At 43.7% G+C, this 17,847-nt stretch overlaps 1 protein-coding gene across 1 annotated transcript in view; it reads left to right on the forward strand.

The window, feature by feature from the left end:
• The window catches only part of LOC148033871 (zinc finger (CCCH-type) family protein), a 124,007-nt gene that overhangs the window by 82,374 nt on the left and 23,786 nt on the right, over window positions 1–17,847 (forward strand). The window contains 1 exon segment of the mRNA XM_087681876.1: window positions 3,028–3,181. Coding sequence (XP_087538002.1) covers window positions 3,028–3,181 — 154 coding nt within the window.

Here is a 17,847-nt window from a genome sequence, read left to right on the forward strand (position 1 = left end):
TTCTCATGAAAAGTATGCGGTTTCGTTAAGCCATGTCTCGTTTGGGCACAGTGGAGAGTGTATTAGTAAAGACTAACCCGTCCCAAACCACAATGCAACATTGTCATTTTCCCGAGACTTCACATGGCCTTATAATATTTTTAATAGAAATATTACAAAATGGTTCTATCCAATGTGACTCCACGGTGTGGCTTGTAAGGTGTCTGGTGGGGTGGCTTCGTCTTTGTTAGGTTGGTAGTGTTAGTAGGGTCGGCTCTATAGAAGTCTGTCACTGCTCTCTCTGTGTGTCCTTCTGGATGAGTTGGCCTCCTGTCTCATAGTAGTGCAGTTTGGCTCCTCTCGAGCTCCAGGAAGAAAAGACCTAGGCATCTCTGGTCCTCATATTCCATGACGCGATGAAGAGGTCCAAATCCATCACGGAAGAGGCAATGGTACCGTCCTCGTATGTCATAGTATACTGTGCATCTACATATGTAGTGCTCCTCCGTCTCAGGCTCTCAACCACAAAGCTGGCGAGTCCTATCCTCTACTAGGGTATTTGTCCATTTGCGTGTCTCCTTCTGAAGCCTGTATGCTATGGGAGAGATGGGCGTCCATATATGCTGGCAAAATAGTAAAACCATCATCAGAGAGAGACAAGAAACGACTCCTGTAGAACTCCATCCTCGATCCTAGAGGGAGTGGTGGATGGATCCATGTCCTTGCTGTCTCAATCCTCAAGATATCAGCTTTGATCACATGGTTCAGCTCTGATCGGCTAAGAGAAAGTGTAGGGCAATCAATGCTATAATCCAAGGGTGGAAGAGATCAACATCCAAACCATGTAGGCTCATCCAAATAGCCATTTGTGAAAACCAATAGTTCTTTTCGCCTCTTGCTGCTAGTTGTCTAGATGAGGTTAGTGCCAATCTAGAGTATCTATGGCATGGACCCATAGTTTGTGCCAAAAGGTCAGTGCCCTGAGGAGTGCCTCCGTAACTATAGGTGTTGCCCCTAGCTCTGCTCTGACAATGGGATGTGGGGTGGAGGGCTTACTTCTAATCATGCGTGCTATCATCATGATCAATGGCCTTTCCATGCTATCCCAACCATCATAATAATCCGTCTCTACTCCAATCTGATCAATGAGTGGGCTAAGATGCTTGTGGTACAAGTTGCAACCCCATACCTCTGCTCCATATAGTAATGTAGGTGTGACTAGAGTGTCAAACAACGAGAGTTTGGGGCGGCGCTCTTGGAACTGCATGTGAGCACATTGACTCTTGAGTGCCCCTAGTGCTACGTATCCACGTGTCAGACGTGCCTTTGATGCCCCTCTCAACGAAAGACATGGGCCAGAGAAGGTGACTTCCAAATAGACATATTCCCTCACATGCTCCAATATGTCTCCCCCAAATGTGAACTGGTGCATAGATCTAGTCACCCATGTTGCTGAAGTATTGAAAACCATGGTTTTGGTCTTCCCAAGGTTCACTGCGTCTAGATGGCATTGCAATCCCTCTGATGAATTTGAAATGAGAACAATATCATTTGCATACAGTAATATTGGTATTAGCACCCCTGCCAAGCTAGCTCCAGCTCCTCCTCCTCGATCTATGTAATCAGACACTTCATCTATGCATAGACCAAGCAATTTGGGTGAAAGTGGACATCCTTGTTTCACTCCTATGGTACTGTCAATCCTCTCTGATAGCCCCCCAGGTGCTCGTACATGACCTGTCACTGCCTCATATAATGCATAGACACCCCATCGTATACCCTTTGGTACTCCAATGTCCTACAATCTGTGCATGATGCGTGTATGAGGCATTGTATCAAAAGCTTTGCGAAAGTCTACAAAGCAACAATAGATCCTCTTGTCTCGGGCTCGACCCTCCTCAATAATGGCTCAAGTGTGAGAATATGGTCTAGCGTGGTATATCCTTGTCTGAAACTTGCCTGTCCTTGTGCTCTCTTGCCTTGCATTTCAGCCCACTGATTGAGTTCATGCTCCAATATAGATCCATATATCTTGGCCAAAGTATGACCGATCATGATAGTCTTGTAGTTGCTAGGAATCAGGGGATCACCACTTTTAAATAGCGGGATTATAGTATTGTTTGACCAACTCATAGGAAAACCTTCACATACTGCTCTATTGAACATATGTGCTAATATGGGTGCTAGTATGTCACAAGCATATGAGAAATGTTTTGCTACTAGTCCATCCTCAGCCTGTGCCCTCCCATTTTGTAATCTATAAATTGCATCCCTAACCATTTTCCATGTGAAGAAAGGTCACTGTGTTGGCCTACAAGCTTGTGGGGGTTGCATAGGTAGCTGTCCTGGCAGGTCATACAGCTGTCTCCCATAGTCAAGCCAAGCATATGGTGATGTAATTTGTATGGGGGGACTGTCTTTCATGAAACATCTTCCATGCGCTCTTGCTATCCTGCCCCAAAAATAGCTGATATATCTCTGTTTCTGCTTTGGCTAAGTAGTCTCGTTTCTTCTTCCGCACAAGGCATTTGGGGGGGGGGAGAGAGAGAGATGGTTTTGATATTCTCATTTAGGAAAACTTGACAACCAAACTATCTACAACATAGACTGCCAATGTTTAATACCAATAGTTTTCATCCTTTGGTGGTGAACCTATTTTTAAAAATGGTGTTGTTTGACTCACCCTAGCATGTTTTAAAAGTAGATGCCCCTTTCAGTCTGCATATTGGTCTTGGTGATCCCATCTTTTTGGTGCACGAGCATTATAAGAGATTGTTTATTCACTACATTGTCACATGCTCTTCGCAATGTAGGATAGTGACATTTTGTGTACTATAAATGACACACTAAATGCAGAAAGTCGCAAAGAAAAAGATAACAGATGACATCTTCATTGCTATATTATCAATGGAGGTTTACAAATTCACCAATAGAAGGATGGTAGTCGACTTAATGATAGCCTTATTGTTGATTCTTGAGCCTTGACTTTTCAGAAATCTCAACTGAATATCCCAAAATAATACTAAATTGTTGTAATGTTTTATACAGGGAAGGTTGTGTGTCTGTTTCAGAGCCGCATGAGTGCCGAAATGTCTCCCCTATAGCTCGTGCATATGCTAAAGGGTTCCAAGAATTTGTGCAGAAGTCTGAGCTATCAGTTTGGGATAAAGCAGTCAATGCTGGATTTTGGCGATTATTTACGGTGATTTAAATATGTCACCATTAGCATCATAATTTATTTTTTTCTTTGTTAATCAATACTTCCTCCAAAATGAATAATGGCACTTAGTTGCCAATGTGAGAGAAGAAATAAGTTGATTTATGTACTTAAAGCTAGTTGTGATGGTTCCATAGAATGTGCTTTGTTAATTGATACTTCTTCCAAAATTAATAATGGCACTTAGCTGCCAATGTGAGAGAAGAAACAAGTTGATTTATGTACTTAAAGCTAGTTGTGATGGTTCCATAGAATGTATTGCAATGTTAAAACCCACCAGCAACTAAAGATAAGAAGCTATAAAAGATGTGCTTGTATATGGGCGATTTGGAAATGTTGCAAGCATGTGGTTTTTTTGGTGATGATGCTGTTTGTCCCTGTACATTCTTTAGGATATCTCTACAGTAGTACTTTTGTGATTGCTATAGACTCCAGAGTATTGATTGAGTTCTGTGATTCAGTACTTTCTTTTTTTCCAGTGTTTTTGACATTGGCTGTGTCCACACTAAACATGGCAATATTTGTATGGGTATCTAAGCAATTCTATGGTTGCATCAAAGAAAAAGTTGTGGGAAAGACTCTGTATTACACATGGGACATTTATTGGCAAAAAGAAGTAATACATTAGCATCTTATGGATGTTATTCCAACTGTCAAGAAACAGCATATCATATGCTGTGGTCATATCCAGCTATGGAAGTCCTTTTTAAAAAATTGGATATTTTGGTAGGATCTGTTGGACTTTCGGATTGAATTTCTTCTCCAGTTCTAGATTTCACTTTTCATCATTTGCACTGGGTTTTGAGCTTTGTGGACTATTTACACTGAATGCGACCATTTGATTTTTCACTATGCTGATTTCAGTTCCTTGGTATACTCTTGATGTTTGCTCTTACTGTCTCTTCGAAGACTCCTTTGATCTTGGACATCAGATTGAACCGTTTTACCATTCTTTTGACAATAAGATGCCCCACCCACCTTAAGACATCTAGATGTGTATTTCAACTTCTTGAATGGAACAAGCATTCCAGAAAAAAAGAAACTGTGGGTGGAAGAGTGTTGTTAGTCTCAACTAGGTCTGTAGTTTTGATGCTTATAATGTGTTTGTGTTAAAGATGCTCTCAGGTTGAGAGTGATTTGCACTAGTAATGTGAAGTATTCCAAATACAAAGAAGTATTTTGAAGGGCATTTGGTAAAACAGACTTGCTTGTAAGCCAAGCTTGTTCTTGTACCAAGGATTGGTTGTGTTCTACCTTCCTTGATGAGAGCAGAATCGCAAGTTTTACATTGTATCAGGAAGACAACCTATGGTTTTACTTGTTCTCTTGCAGAATAGAAACAAGTTTGAAGAAAATTTTCCATTCTATGGAACCAAGATCTAGGACCTTGCTCAGCCATAAATAGCTTTTTGCAAGCAGAGAGACTTGGTGGCTAAGTCACAGACTTCCTCATCAAAATAGCCATTCAGGTTAGACTCTTGACATCCATATGATAGATTGGCCAACTGTGATGGGCAGCCAAAGCAAGTATTCGATGGAAAGATGTCAAGTGCACAGTGGGAGCAAAGGTCTCCTTGTAATTAATATCGTATTTTTTGTGAAACCATTGCACTCATATTTGAACTTGGTACTAAAAATCCACTTTGTATTGACTTGTGACTTGAATGTTCCATCAATGTCCAAAACCCATCACAGTCAATGCTTTCAAGCTCCTCCATGGCAATGCACTCATTGGGATGCCAGAGGGCCTTTTACTGAGTTTTCAGCTTGGAATTCACTACATAATGTTTCATAAAGATGGACACAACTGAATCAGTAAGATATGAGCCTAGTAGAGTGTCTAGGACTATTTGGGATAGAGTTTGGTGAAAGGACCGTTGAATCCTGCCTGATTTACTGGTACAAGCGACAAAATGGGTCCCAAGGAGGTGATTTGGGAGTAGAGATCTTTGCAAGAAGATCAAGAGCCAAAAGTAGATGTGATATAGAATGCATAGTAGGAACAATAGGCACGGGAGAAGAAGGATCAAGTAGTATAGTCTCAGGCACTTGCATGATGTCCCTCTCATGAAAGTCCACATCCCTATTAATCAAAACTTTGTCCATGCAAGGATCGTATAAACAATATGCTTTGGCTTCGGAAGAATAATCTACAAATATCACTAGCTTTGCCCGAGGCATGCGTTTTCTACTTGTCACCTTGTGTGTGTGTATGCTCACAACATTCAAATACATGAAGATGGAAAACTAAAGGCAAAATATCACGAAATGCACAAAAGGGGCTCTTTTTAGGGATCGCCGAAACCAACGTTTCTTCTCGGATAGGGTTGTAGATGACCTGATTTGCTTGATTACAGCAAGCAAATAATTCACAAATGTGAGACAAATACTTCATCACATTAATCTTGGACAATTGACACCTGATTGGCCCCAAAATTGGCACCAGTTGCAATATTTCTTTAACTTGTATTGCTTTGAATCCATAGAACATGGAGATAAAGGCTTATCTCTGCACATTCCAATACTTTGGGCTGCCACAAATCACCAATAGCATGGGAATCCAATTTGCCGCTTGAATTTGATGCAAATTGAGCCTAAATTGAACTGAGATCACTTGCATGTGGGTCAATTTCAATGTGGATGTGCAATCTCCTTCAGACCTTCTTTAATTTCTTTAATTGCAGCAGCTGCTTTGATCATTGGGTTTCTAGTTAATGGGCATGTTCCCCAAGGTGGCCGAGAAACCCTAATTTCTCTAGAATATAGGGTTTTGATAGCAAATGCACTACTGTTCGCCTTCAATTTGCTAGACAGTTGAGAATGGCTGTGAATTTTTCAAGGAGAGAGACAAAAAAAAAGTTTTATTTATGTCTACAAAAGGCCAAATCAACCTACAAGGCCAAAATGTTACATTTGAAAAGTTGGGGAATTTCCCATGTCCCAAATAGCTATCATCTAATGCTATGACTAACTAAATGGAAAATAAATAGCGAACAATACATAGATGATGAGTACAAAATGATGTCTAAGCCAAATACAATGTGGAATTGCTAAGGAGGCACTCTCATCCCAGAATATCTCTAATGGGTCTATCTAGCATAGAGAGGTTGAAGTGGCAAGGTAGGGTCCCTTGTTGATAGTGTAGCATCCTCTATATTTGTAGATGATGCCTCCTACAAGAGCGTGGACAAGCTGGGCGTGGGCGATGGGTTGTGCGTCTCTCTATGGTTGTGTCTAGGGTGGTCCCTTGTGGTGGGGCCGTCGATGGGATTGATGAGGACTCTGTAGTGGAGGGAGTACTGATGCTCTGGAGAACTTTGTGAGTGCAAGTTGGTGTGTGGCTCTATGTCTCTACTGCTAGGTCCATAAGAGATACTCTTTGTGGTGGCGTAGCTCCAATAAGAAGATCCCAAGACATCTTTGATCTGGGAAATCCATCGTCCTACATAGTGGCCCAAATCCCTCTTTGAACAAGCAAATGGAGGCACCCTCGGATCTCGTAATACACTAGCCATCTACATAACTAGTGCTTCTTTGTCTTTGTCTCGAGAGGACAGAGCTGGCAAATCTTGTCCTTTGGGGGGAGAGACACTATGCTATATCTACCTGTCTTGATTCAGAGCTGGTGTGAGGATGTATGGAGCTGTCCAATGGCACATTGTAGATCGTGAGACAAGTGTGCATCCAAGTATTTCGGACGGACAATAAAGGCATTGGGGGATATGTGTAGAGGATGCTTCTGGTAGAAAACCGCCTTCATCCCTAAATCCTCAATAGGTGTCATCCATGTCCTAGCTCGGATTGCCCTATCAGCTGTCACCTGCAACGATTCTGCATTTAATGCAGTCACAAGCTGCTTGGACATGAGAGAATGCTGCTGCTTGCTGCTACAGGCCCTTGATCAGCTATCATGTGCCAATTTTGGATAATTATGCTATTGCCTACAAACTGGTAGCATGTTGATACAATTGCTTGCAAATGATAAGCTTGTTGGCGAGAATCTCTCCAAAATGCGATCATTTAGCTGTCAACCGTCTCTTCTTAGTCCCGGCCTGCCCTAAACAGCCTCCCATAGGCTTGCATCGAAGGTTCCCCCCCTCATTGACAAGTGGCACGAATGTAATGTTAGCCTTTAGACTCTAATTTCCGGCAATTAATGAATGGATGGAAATTAAATTCTCTTGTCCTTGCCTATTAATTGGCCTCTATCCATCCGTATTTAATTTGTTAAGCCTTTTACTTTCATTAGCCTTAGTCAAGCATTAAACGTTTAATTGTGTCTAGCCTGAGTGACACTACAAGGCATTTCTGAAAGGCCCATTTAATGTCTTAGACCAAGATTGATACCATGCACCTACAAGTACTTGTCCAACATAACTTATGACAACTTTAGCCTTAGTCAAGCATTAAATGTTTAATTGTGGCTAGCTTGAGTGACACCACAAGGCATTTCTCAAAGGTCCATTTAGTGTCCAGACCAAGATTGACACTATGCACCTACAAGTACTTGTCCAACATAACTTATGACAACTTTTGCTAATATCTAGGAGTGCCCAACCCAGGTTTTAAACTATCACTATATTGGAATTAACTTGCACTTTACATGTTTACCTCACATGTATGCAACTTAATTATGCCAAAGCAACGCAATAAAGTGCATGTCTCTATGACAACCTCCCAAGTAGGCATCGGTCAAAAGGTATACCAAAGTAGTGATGGCTTTTAAACATAGGCGCTTGTGGCTTAGGAAGCTCAGTTACAAAAAGCATCCCATGTGCCATATTGCCTTGTTTAGTTTCTATGCTCAACCAATCTATGTTGAGAAGGGGAGTTGGTCGATATGTGAGTTGGTACTAATTACCATACTCTTGTAGAAATTCGAAGAACTGATGGGAGAGAAACTCACCACTAATGTCCATCCTTGTTGTCCGTATGCAAGTATTCCTTTGCTTTGTCACCAACGGTACACAAGGAATGAAGCAGGTGAAAGTGTTGGATTTCCCTTTAAGAAAGTACATCCACATGCCTTGGGAATAGTCATCCACAATCAAGAGGTAATATTGTGACCCATAAATGAATAGTGTAGATGATTTTCCACTCAAGTCAAGATTTATCAATCTATAAGTGGTCCCTTAGCTTGATGAGTAAATGTTGTAGAAATGGGATTTGGTGTTGCTTCCCTAGTTGACAGGTTTGGCACACATTCCTAGTTGGCTTGAGGTGTGAAAAGGGCTCTACTAATTGGTAGTTGCGATAAGTCATAAAGAGAATCATAGTCAACATGGGCTAGCCTATAATACCAAAGGTGCTCATCATTAGTATTAACCCCAGTTCGAGACGGAAGAAAAAGAAGTCAAGAATGCGAATGCGACGGAAGAAGTAGGATGGAGAATACCTAAAAGCACAAGGGCGGTCTCAAAAATCAAGCCAAAGGCAAAAGCGCATTATTTTAAAATGCAAGGCGTCCCCAAAACTGTTGTCAAAGAGTGCTAGGTTTTCTCTTGTGCAAATTGTAAAAGGAAGGCATGCATAGGTAAAGAGATAAGGCAAATAGAAGGAGATGGAAAAGAGGACCTTGCCACAATGGCCGATCATGTAAAAAGGGAATGACCTCCCGAAAGGGATTTAGGGTTATGTATAAAAGCCAAAAAGGGAATAGAGAAGCGCATTCTTTGGTGTGTGGAAAAAGTGGATTCGTCTTCTTCTCTTATTCTCTTCTCTTTGCTTGCTTGTGTGTGTTTGAGAGAGGGAGTGTGAGGGAGTGAGGAAGTGGGTATGTGAGGGTGAGAGATCTTGGAGGTAAAGCTCTCCATCATCTCCTCTCTTCTTCTTCCCTTTTTTTCTCTTCTCTTGTCTCGCATACGGCTATGGAGGATGGAGCTTGGAGGTGAAGGCTTGGGGATGCATGAGCTTGCATCCAGAATCGTGGAGCTACCGGTATGCTCGAGGAAGGAGGCAACTCATTCAAGCATCGAAGTAAGCTCACTACACCTCGGGTAGGATCGAAGACGCGTCGGCTAGGTAAGAGAGCCATAGGTGCTCGCTTGAAACGCTTGAAGGGATAAGAGGTAGACCTTGATCTGTAGACCTTGACTGAGCCAGACCACTATTGTGCGAATCCTTGAAGGCTATACAGATGCTTAAAACACATTTTTGGTGCGAGAAACAGGAAAATTAGCGAAATACCTACTTAGAAGCGACTCTAGCCGACAAGCTAGTAGTCCAAGCTGCTAGTGGCACCAGATTGAGTCATAGATCCCAAACAAATCTTGATCGAGCTGAACAATGTAGCACAAACCCTAGGACCAATAAGAATTGCCAGAAACCGAACTTACAGCCTATTAAGCTAAATCCATAAACGAGAGTGTGAGAGCCACATAGTCACTTTACCTTCGCACTCGTACTGTTTTCCAGCACTTGAAGTACACCTAAGAAAAGCTGAAAGCTTGATTACGCATAGCGTACGGAAGAGAGTACACACGCACACTAAGTGTCTGTAAATTGAGGAGACGTAACCATAGAATAGACCCACTAGTAGGAGAAGACCTTGAGACATAGTGGGGTGACCAAAACCCCAAGCATAGGACCAAGCGAAAGACACAACAAAGAAGCTAGACGTAGCAAGAACAGACACCATTGGAGGATCTACCCAATCTAATCAATCTTATCGACAACTTGGTGGAGAGAGAGACCGTTGACATGGCATAGGCAAGCACTAACCATGGATGGGACAAAGAGCTCGACCTAGGCTGTTTTCCGATAGAAATCGAGTGGCTAGTTGCCAATTACAATCTACAGATCCGGATGGACCACCATGGTAGGACGTCCTAGGATATCATAGCAAACCTCAAAGAGGAGAGGAGACTAGTGCAGGAGGCTTTGAAGAATATAGTGAACTACAATCAGGAGTAGCAAGCCGGGAACTTGCGGAAGAACATAGAAATGCGCGAAATTGAGCAAGTGCTAGCCCTAGCAAGCAGAAATAGGACAGGCCGTGATACAGAGAGGGAAAGAGTGTTAGAAGAAGAAGATCTTATGCTGAGTGAGCTTCTCATGAAGCGATTGCTAGACAACACTTTCGCTAAGCGAAATGCCGCTACAATGGCAACTTTATAACTTGTAGGATTAGGAGTCAAGTAGGGCTCCAAGAGCCAATCTAAAATCCCTGTAGTCGCGAAGCAGCTAGATAAATACCATCCAGACAACGATCCCTACAGCTTTGTAGAGTAGTTCGAGCAGATCTCTGAAGCCAACGGCCTCACTGATCTTGCTCAGCGATCACAAGCTTTCAGTCTATGCTTAGGCGATAAGGAAAGGACTTGGTACACCAGCTTAGATGCCACAAAGAGCAATGACTTCAATAACCTCAAGAATCTCTTCATCAAGAGATTCTCGGAGATTGGGTACTCAGAAAACCTGATTGTACGATTCATGAATGTGAAATAGAGAGATAAGGAAGACATCATGGATTATGTGACCCATATGAGAAGTCTCTTTAAGAGAATCCCAATGAACGAACGACCCACAAAGAGAGCGGTGTCCACAATCTTCATCAATGGGATACAGAGGGAAGAACTCTACAAGGCCTTGGCAGGGAACTGAAGCTTGCAGTGAGACGCGCTAACCAGGGTTTTTGAAGAGGCCATTAGAGTGGATGACCAGCTCAAGGACAGAAGCTCCAGGAGCTCAAGTTGAGGGGAGACTAACCCTAGAAACTCTAAGAGAACTTCAACGTTAAGCGAATAATTAGACCCTAGTACTTTGGACAAAGGAAAGGGCACTAACCCAAGCCAAGAACTAGTGGAGATGAAGATGGAGTGAGCCAAACTACAAGAGATGATGAGACGACCAGCATACTCTCACGTTCAATCTGTATATTGTGGTGGAAACCACCTGCCAACCGAGTGTCAGGACCCTAGGTCCGAACCTTGCGCAAATTGCGGTAGGTTCAGCCACGATGCCATGCATTACAGGCTTCCAAGGAGACTTCTGTATTCACAACCTTATAGTTAGCCTTACCTAGCGAATAGGCCGCCAAACTTCTTCGGAAGGGGAGTCCCATTGGGTCTCCCAGTACCCAACAACACTAAACCAACCATTCCTAGGATGAAGATAAACCCCACAGGAATACCCAAACCACCTGGACCCTACGTAACCCATCCACTGAGTGACGCTCTAGTCCACTTTGTGGACGAGCCGAACGATATATAACCTTATGTGAACCCTTACGTCTCGTATGACGAAGAGGGTAATCCGATCCTTATGGATTACAAACAAGTATCGGTAATGGCGTTAGGTAGAGGTAGAGGTAGAGGTATAGGAGGGCAAACCCAAGAGTCGATTTCACGTTGGACTTACGGTCACCCAGGACATATCTCCTGAGTCCTCGCATGGCCCCGAGAGGGAGCAAGCCAACTGCGACAAGGCAGATCTTAGATGCGAAGAGTGTGAAATCATTTATCCCTTTGCTGATTGCCCTAGCTGGAAACCATCCTCTAGTTCGGCGATCATGCCATGAATCCCATTGGGGTTGTTTGGTGTCGAGACACTTGACGGAGAGGCCACGCCCACCTCGTTGCATGTCATGGCCCGTGTGCAGACGAAGTAGGCCAGCATAGCATTGCCAAGGCCTAGCAACTTAGACACAGCCTCAATTGGAAAAAAGAGTCGTAGGCGAAGGAAAAAGAAACCAGACACAAAGGTTACTCTAAAAACAGAGATTGCCACAACGTTGGCTATTGGAAAAAGAGTGACAGACGCAAAGGCAGAATCGTTGGCTCCAAAGACGGATGAGGAGGGAAGTGCAAAGGTCGGGGAGTACCCCAATCCAAAGCGCTAACTCGAAGCCATAAAAAAAGTAGAGGAGTGGGTAAAAGAGGCCCAACAACACTTAAAAGACGTTGAGCCCATATTGGAAGACGAGATCGATGATCTCTCAAGTATAAGCACGCCAGTCTCACCACCACGACCAAAATTGAGAGATGCGACTGCACCACAAGTAGTGCCGCTTAGACAGAGCTCAAATGCTACGGGCCAGCGAATCAGTCAAGGCCATTGGCATGGAAATGCAAGATTTGGAGAAAAACAAGCAGCTAGCAATCTCCTCACCACACTAATGACCACCCCTTTGATGCTAAGCCTAGGAGATCTGCTTAGGCAACATCCGATGCTGTGGCACGAGCTGAAACAGTGGGTTGAAGGTTCGATGAAGCAAGCTGTCTGTGACTTGCACGAACATAATGCAGAGACAAATACCGAGTTTGACTCTGCACTTAATGCCCAAATTCTTGCACGTCAATGCTTTCTAGGAAGGCACGGAAATGCATGTTGTCTTACCGGTCTTAGCTCTCGGAGCTACCACAAGAAAGGGAATTGTAGACACGGGGAGGTGAGTTAGTTTGCTTAGTCATGCAATGCTCCAGGCTTGGGGTAACGTACGTGCTGAGAATGCTAGGTTTAATGTCACGCTAGCTAATGGAATGAAGGTAAGGCCATTTAGAGTGCTAAAAAATTGGCCCTTGAAGATCGTAGGAGTCCAATTCTCTGTTAACTCATGAAGGGGGTGGACTATGACATCCTACTAAGGCTAGCCCTGGATGTGCAATGCACAGGTCAGAGAGGACTGGGATAATGGTCTAATCTTCTTAGGCAATGGAACAAAAGCAGTAAGGGTAGAGATGGACACTTGGAAGATAAGACCAGTCGACCTAGATGGCATCTCAGCCATGTTGAAGGGTGACGCCCAGATTAGAAAATCTTATGGTCAGTTGACAAAGTATATCCCTTGTCCAGAAGATGAGCGAGATTGGTTGTACGTGCTAGCCACTATCGATCTACCATTCTCGGACCAGAAGGAGTATGAGCAGGCTGCTAAGGCAGTCGGTAAGCCTAGAGACAAACCTTTAGTGGCAATTTGCATAATGACTAAGAGCTCAAATGAACAACCAAACTCTGTCAAATTCCATATCCCCAGCACACACGCGAGAACTCCTTGAGATCCTAGGGCATCTGACAAATAAGCTAGCAGGCAACCAGTCACCAATCTTAAACCTCTTCAAGATCTCTTGGACTAACCTAAGCGGCGATGGACCAAAGTGTATGACTTGATGTACAATTGGGCATTAGTCACCGACGAAAAGGGGGAGCCATATCAAGACTTAGGAAATGACAAGCAATCATATAAAGATAGCTCTAACAATGAATACAAGGACTGTTGTTTCCTTAGTGACCAAAGCAAAGAAGAGATGGATAGCATAGAATACGACACTGAGGAATGAGTGATAGAAAAGATACAAGCAGACTCCAAACCAAGCAAGAAGAGTTTTTTTAGGATCGAGAAAGGAGTCAGATGCATGGATTGCGACCACACATGGTTAAAGCACATAGGAGCAATAGATTACGAGCAAGCAGGTCTAGTCCAACCAAGTGCCACACCATTATTCAGGATGGATTCACCCTTTGAGCTATGACCTCCAAGAGAGACTTTCTCTTCTAACGAAGACAGAGAGTTCGATTCTGAGTTGGAAGTAAGCTCAGATAGTGATCCCGAAATACCTCAACCTCCTAAGACTAGATGCACCAAAGGAGACCTACTCGTTCATCTAAGGTGCCGAACGTTGAAGGAAGAAAGGAGGAAGCATCCCAAGGAAACACAGGCTGATGAGCAAAGGAAGCGGCAAGACCTACCAAGGCGATTCACAAAGTTCAAATAAGGTGATAGGATAGTGATCTTGCTAGGAGCCAAATGCTAGGGGCAAGCTAGCAAACCAATAGAAGGACCCGCCAAGGTCAAGGAGGTCAATTTAGCCAAGGAAAAGGATACACCCCAACTTGTCTTTATAGCTGATGACTTGATTGAGGAAGAGAAAGCAATTCTCATTGCTCTTTTAGGAGAGTATATAGACGTGTTTGCTTGGTTCTACGATGAGCTAAAAGGGGTAAATCCAAGTGTAGTGACTCACAACATATCCATGACACCTGATGCCACGCCGGTCAAGTAGCGACCATATCCAATGAATCCCAAGCACACTCACGCAGTGAAAGAGGAAATTGATAAGCTGTTGAGAGCAAGATTTATTTACGAGATTGAGCACACGGACTGGGTCTCACCCATAGTGATTGTGTTGAAAAAAAACGGAAAGATCAAAGTGTGCGTCAACTACAAGAAGGTAAACGCTGCTACGAGGGGAGACAATTATCGATTGCCATACACTGAGCACATGCTCGAGAGAGTTGCTAGTAAAGAAGCCTACAGTTTCCTAGACAGCTTCCCAGGATACAATCAGGTGCAAGTGCATCCTGATGATAGGCATAAGATTGCATTCGCCACTGGGTGGGGTGTGTTTGGCTACATAATCATGCCCTTTGGATTGACTAATGCACCAATTACCTTCCAGAGGCTCATGTGTACCATCTTCAAAGACATGCTTAGGAAGGAGTTAGAGATTTTGGTATATGATTTGTGTGTTCACTCTACATGGAAGAAACACTTAGATAAGCCTCGAGCGGTCTTTGAACGATGTCAGTTATATCATCTCTCGTTGAATCCTGTTAAGTGTCAGTTCTGAGTAAAGCACGGATGCATTCTAGAGCACATGGTGTTTGAAGAACGGCATTGCCATGGACTTCTCAAAAGTCAGGGTTATTGTTGATCTTCCACCACCATCCAATTACAAGGGAGTTCAATGTTTCCTAGGCCACACAGGATACTATCGGTGCTTTGTGTTGAACTATGCATTGATTGCTAGACCTCTATACAAGTTGTTGATTATATTTGAGTGGACCGAGGAATGTCAGCGCGCATATGAGGAATTGAAAAAGAATTTAACCACTGTACCAATTCTATGAGTCCCAAACTGGACAATCGCTTTCCATGTTCACATTGACGCTTCGAAATCCGCTCTAGGAGTTGTGTTGTCCCAACGTGGTGAACACAACCTAGCCTATCTAGTGAGTTTTGCTAGCAGACAACTCACGAATATGGAAATGAATTATATAATGACGGAGAGAGAGGACTTAGCCATGGTGTTTGCTGTTAAGAAATCTCGGCATTATCTTTTGGCCATGCCTTTTACCTTCTTTGTTGATCATCAGGCATTGCTTTATCTTGTTAATAAACCTTTCGCTATGGGACACATTACTCAATGGTCACTTCTACTTTTAGAATTTGATTTCTCCATGGTGGTACGCAAGGGGAAGCAGGATTACATGGCTGACCATATGTCTCGCATATCTACAAGAGAAGCCACTGTACAGGATATCCCAAACGAATTGCGAGACATACATCTATTTCGCCTGTCTAGTGAGAGAGATTTATTTAGAGTTGATTTGACACCATATTGGGCAGGCGACATAGTCCAAGTGCTTGAGCATGGACTCCCTGAATGACCTATCGAGAGGGCCCGACTTAGGCGACTCGTCTTGAAAATCGAACCCTATCAAGTGATAGCAGGCCAACTTTATAGAGTGGGGCAAGACGGATTGCTGCGTAGATGTGTGTGCAAGCATGAAATGCATGACGTACTGGTAGAGGCACACGGCGAGTTTGTAGGAGGACACTTCAGTGGAGATACGACAGCCCACAAGGTACTGCAGTCTCAAGTGTGGTAGCCTACTCTCTTCCGTAACGCAGCACAATTCGTAAAACACTGCGACAAGTGTCAATGGACCAAGGTCCCAAGTCGCAAGGATCAAATGGAGCTAACTCCTATCATTGCAAGAAAGCCTTTCGAGAAGTGGAGAATTGACTTCATTGGGCCGATTAGTCCTGGGACACGGTATTCACAAGCCAAATACATCATCGTAGTCTCTGCTTCGCGCAGCGACTAGGATAACAAATTGATGGCAGCCTTGTGGGCCTACTGCATAGTCTCTAAAACGGCTGTAAGATAGACTTCGTTTAGGTTGACCTATGGGACTGAAGCAATTCTATCCGTAGAGTTCTTCATTCCCTATCTGAGAATCGCTCTTCGAGAGAGATGGGATGGAAAGGAAGCATGGACAAAGCGTCTAGTTGAGCTAGAACGCCTATCGGAAACTCGACTTTTAGCCACCCACGCACTGATATGTGAGAAGGCAAGATGCAAAAGGTGGTTTGACAAGTATATTAAGCAACAAGATTTCGAACAAGGAGACTTAGTACTCTTGCACTCAGTCACGGATCATAAACAGAAGATGAAGTTTAGAGGGCTAGGGCCTTTGAAAGTCTGTGCCATCAGTAGAATCGGTAATGTGGAACTCGAAACCCTAGAGGGAGAGGGCATAGGCTTTTTCAATGGCAATCGCATCAAAAAGTACTACCCTCCCATGCACCCATTACACGAGCCTCCAATGCTAGAGTCTCTTGTCAACGTATGAGTGGCCACAATTACGGAGATTGAAGATGAGGATGAGGAAACAATAGAATGAGCTTACCTAAACATCACGGTCACTGCCGAGCACACGACCACTCTCAATGCGCTGATCGAGGAGGGGGTTGACTTTAATGTCCTAACTCATGATCATTGGACCCAAATTGGCAAACTGCAGTTGCAGCCTACCAATGCCAAACTTAGCCCATTTGGGGGTTGAGCATATGCACTTTTGGGAAAGTGCAAAGTAACAATCTCTATTGAGTCGTGTGAGAGCATACCAATGATCTTCTATGTATTGCCAAACACTAAAGATGCAGGTACGAAATCACTATCATGACGCTTAAAAAGCAAGCTCATTCCAATGTTGACTATGAGTCGCAACGTATTCACCTGGCCATAGGCAACGTACGTATAGTCACCGCTTTCAACAAGGGCTGCACAACTCCTTCAAAGTCCGCGAAGCCATCGGTAGAGAAACCCACCATCAAGTCTAAGGAGGGGAGTCGTGACACGTCACAAACCACCAAACCTCAAGATAGGCAAACCATTGAAGCCAAAGCTGGGGCCTATGAACCAAAGCTTAAATGGATACCTAAACATCAAGGCGTGCCATCTAGTTGCAAACTCCCACAACTCCGCAAGGCTAAGAACCCCCACTCGAAACCTAGAAAGCCGAGACGGAACTACCGACATCGACAAACGGTCAAGCCGCGATGGGTCCCCAAGACCTTATTGCAAGCTCCAAGCTATTACAAGGGTAATACATGGATATAGGTATCTAAAGCCAAGATGGCCAAGGGCACTACTCAAACATCGCCATCACGCTCGACCACCCAAAGCATCAAGACAAATTCAGCACACATGCCACAAGTGGCGTCAGGTTGTGAAACCCATAGAACCTCAAAAGCCTAGGCCAACAGAGCCTAAACCGAGCTATCGACAAAAACTACAGCCCGCTACTCACAAGCTACCTCAACCTAACCCCACTTATGCCCTTGAAGCCTCAGAAGCATCTAGTAGGGCGACACCTGCAGCTCCAACCAAGCCTATCGAACAAGAGGCCAAGCCACAACCTCAAGAGCAACTCAAGTTGCAACAATCACCTGCTGAACTATCTAGTCGGTCAAACCCCAACCACCAATTGACCTTAGACGCTCTTATGAGTGGAGATTAATTCTAACCTTGGCCGCAGAATTAGCAAAGAATATAGGGGATGACTTGGTTGCTTACCTTAGACACTTGGATGCTACCTTTATGACACTTGCTAAAAGCTACGACAGACTGGATTTAGATCTTTTG

Source organism: Lygodium microphyllum, chromosome 7, assembly GCF_053477565.2.
Source record: "Lygodium microphyllum isolate KBCC chromosome 7, Lygodium_microphyllum_v1.1.10, whole genome shotgun sequence".
NCBI classification, from domain to species: domain Eukaryota; kingdom Viridiplantae; phylum Streptophyta; class Polypodiopsida; order Schizaeales; family Lygodiaceae; genus Lygodium; species Lygodium microphyllum.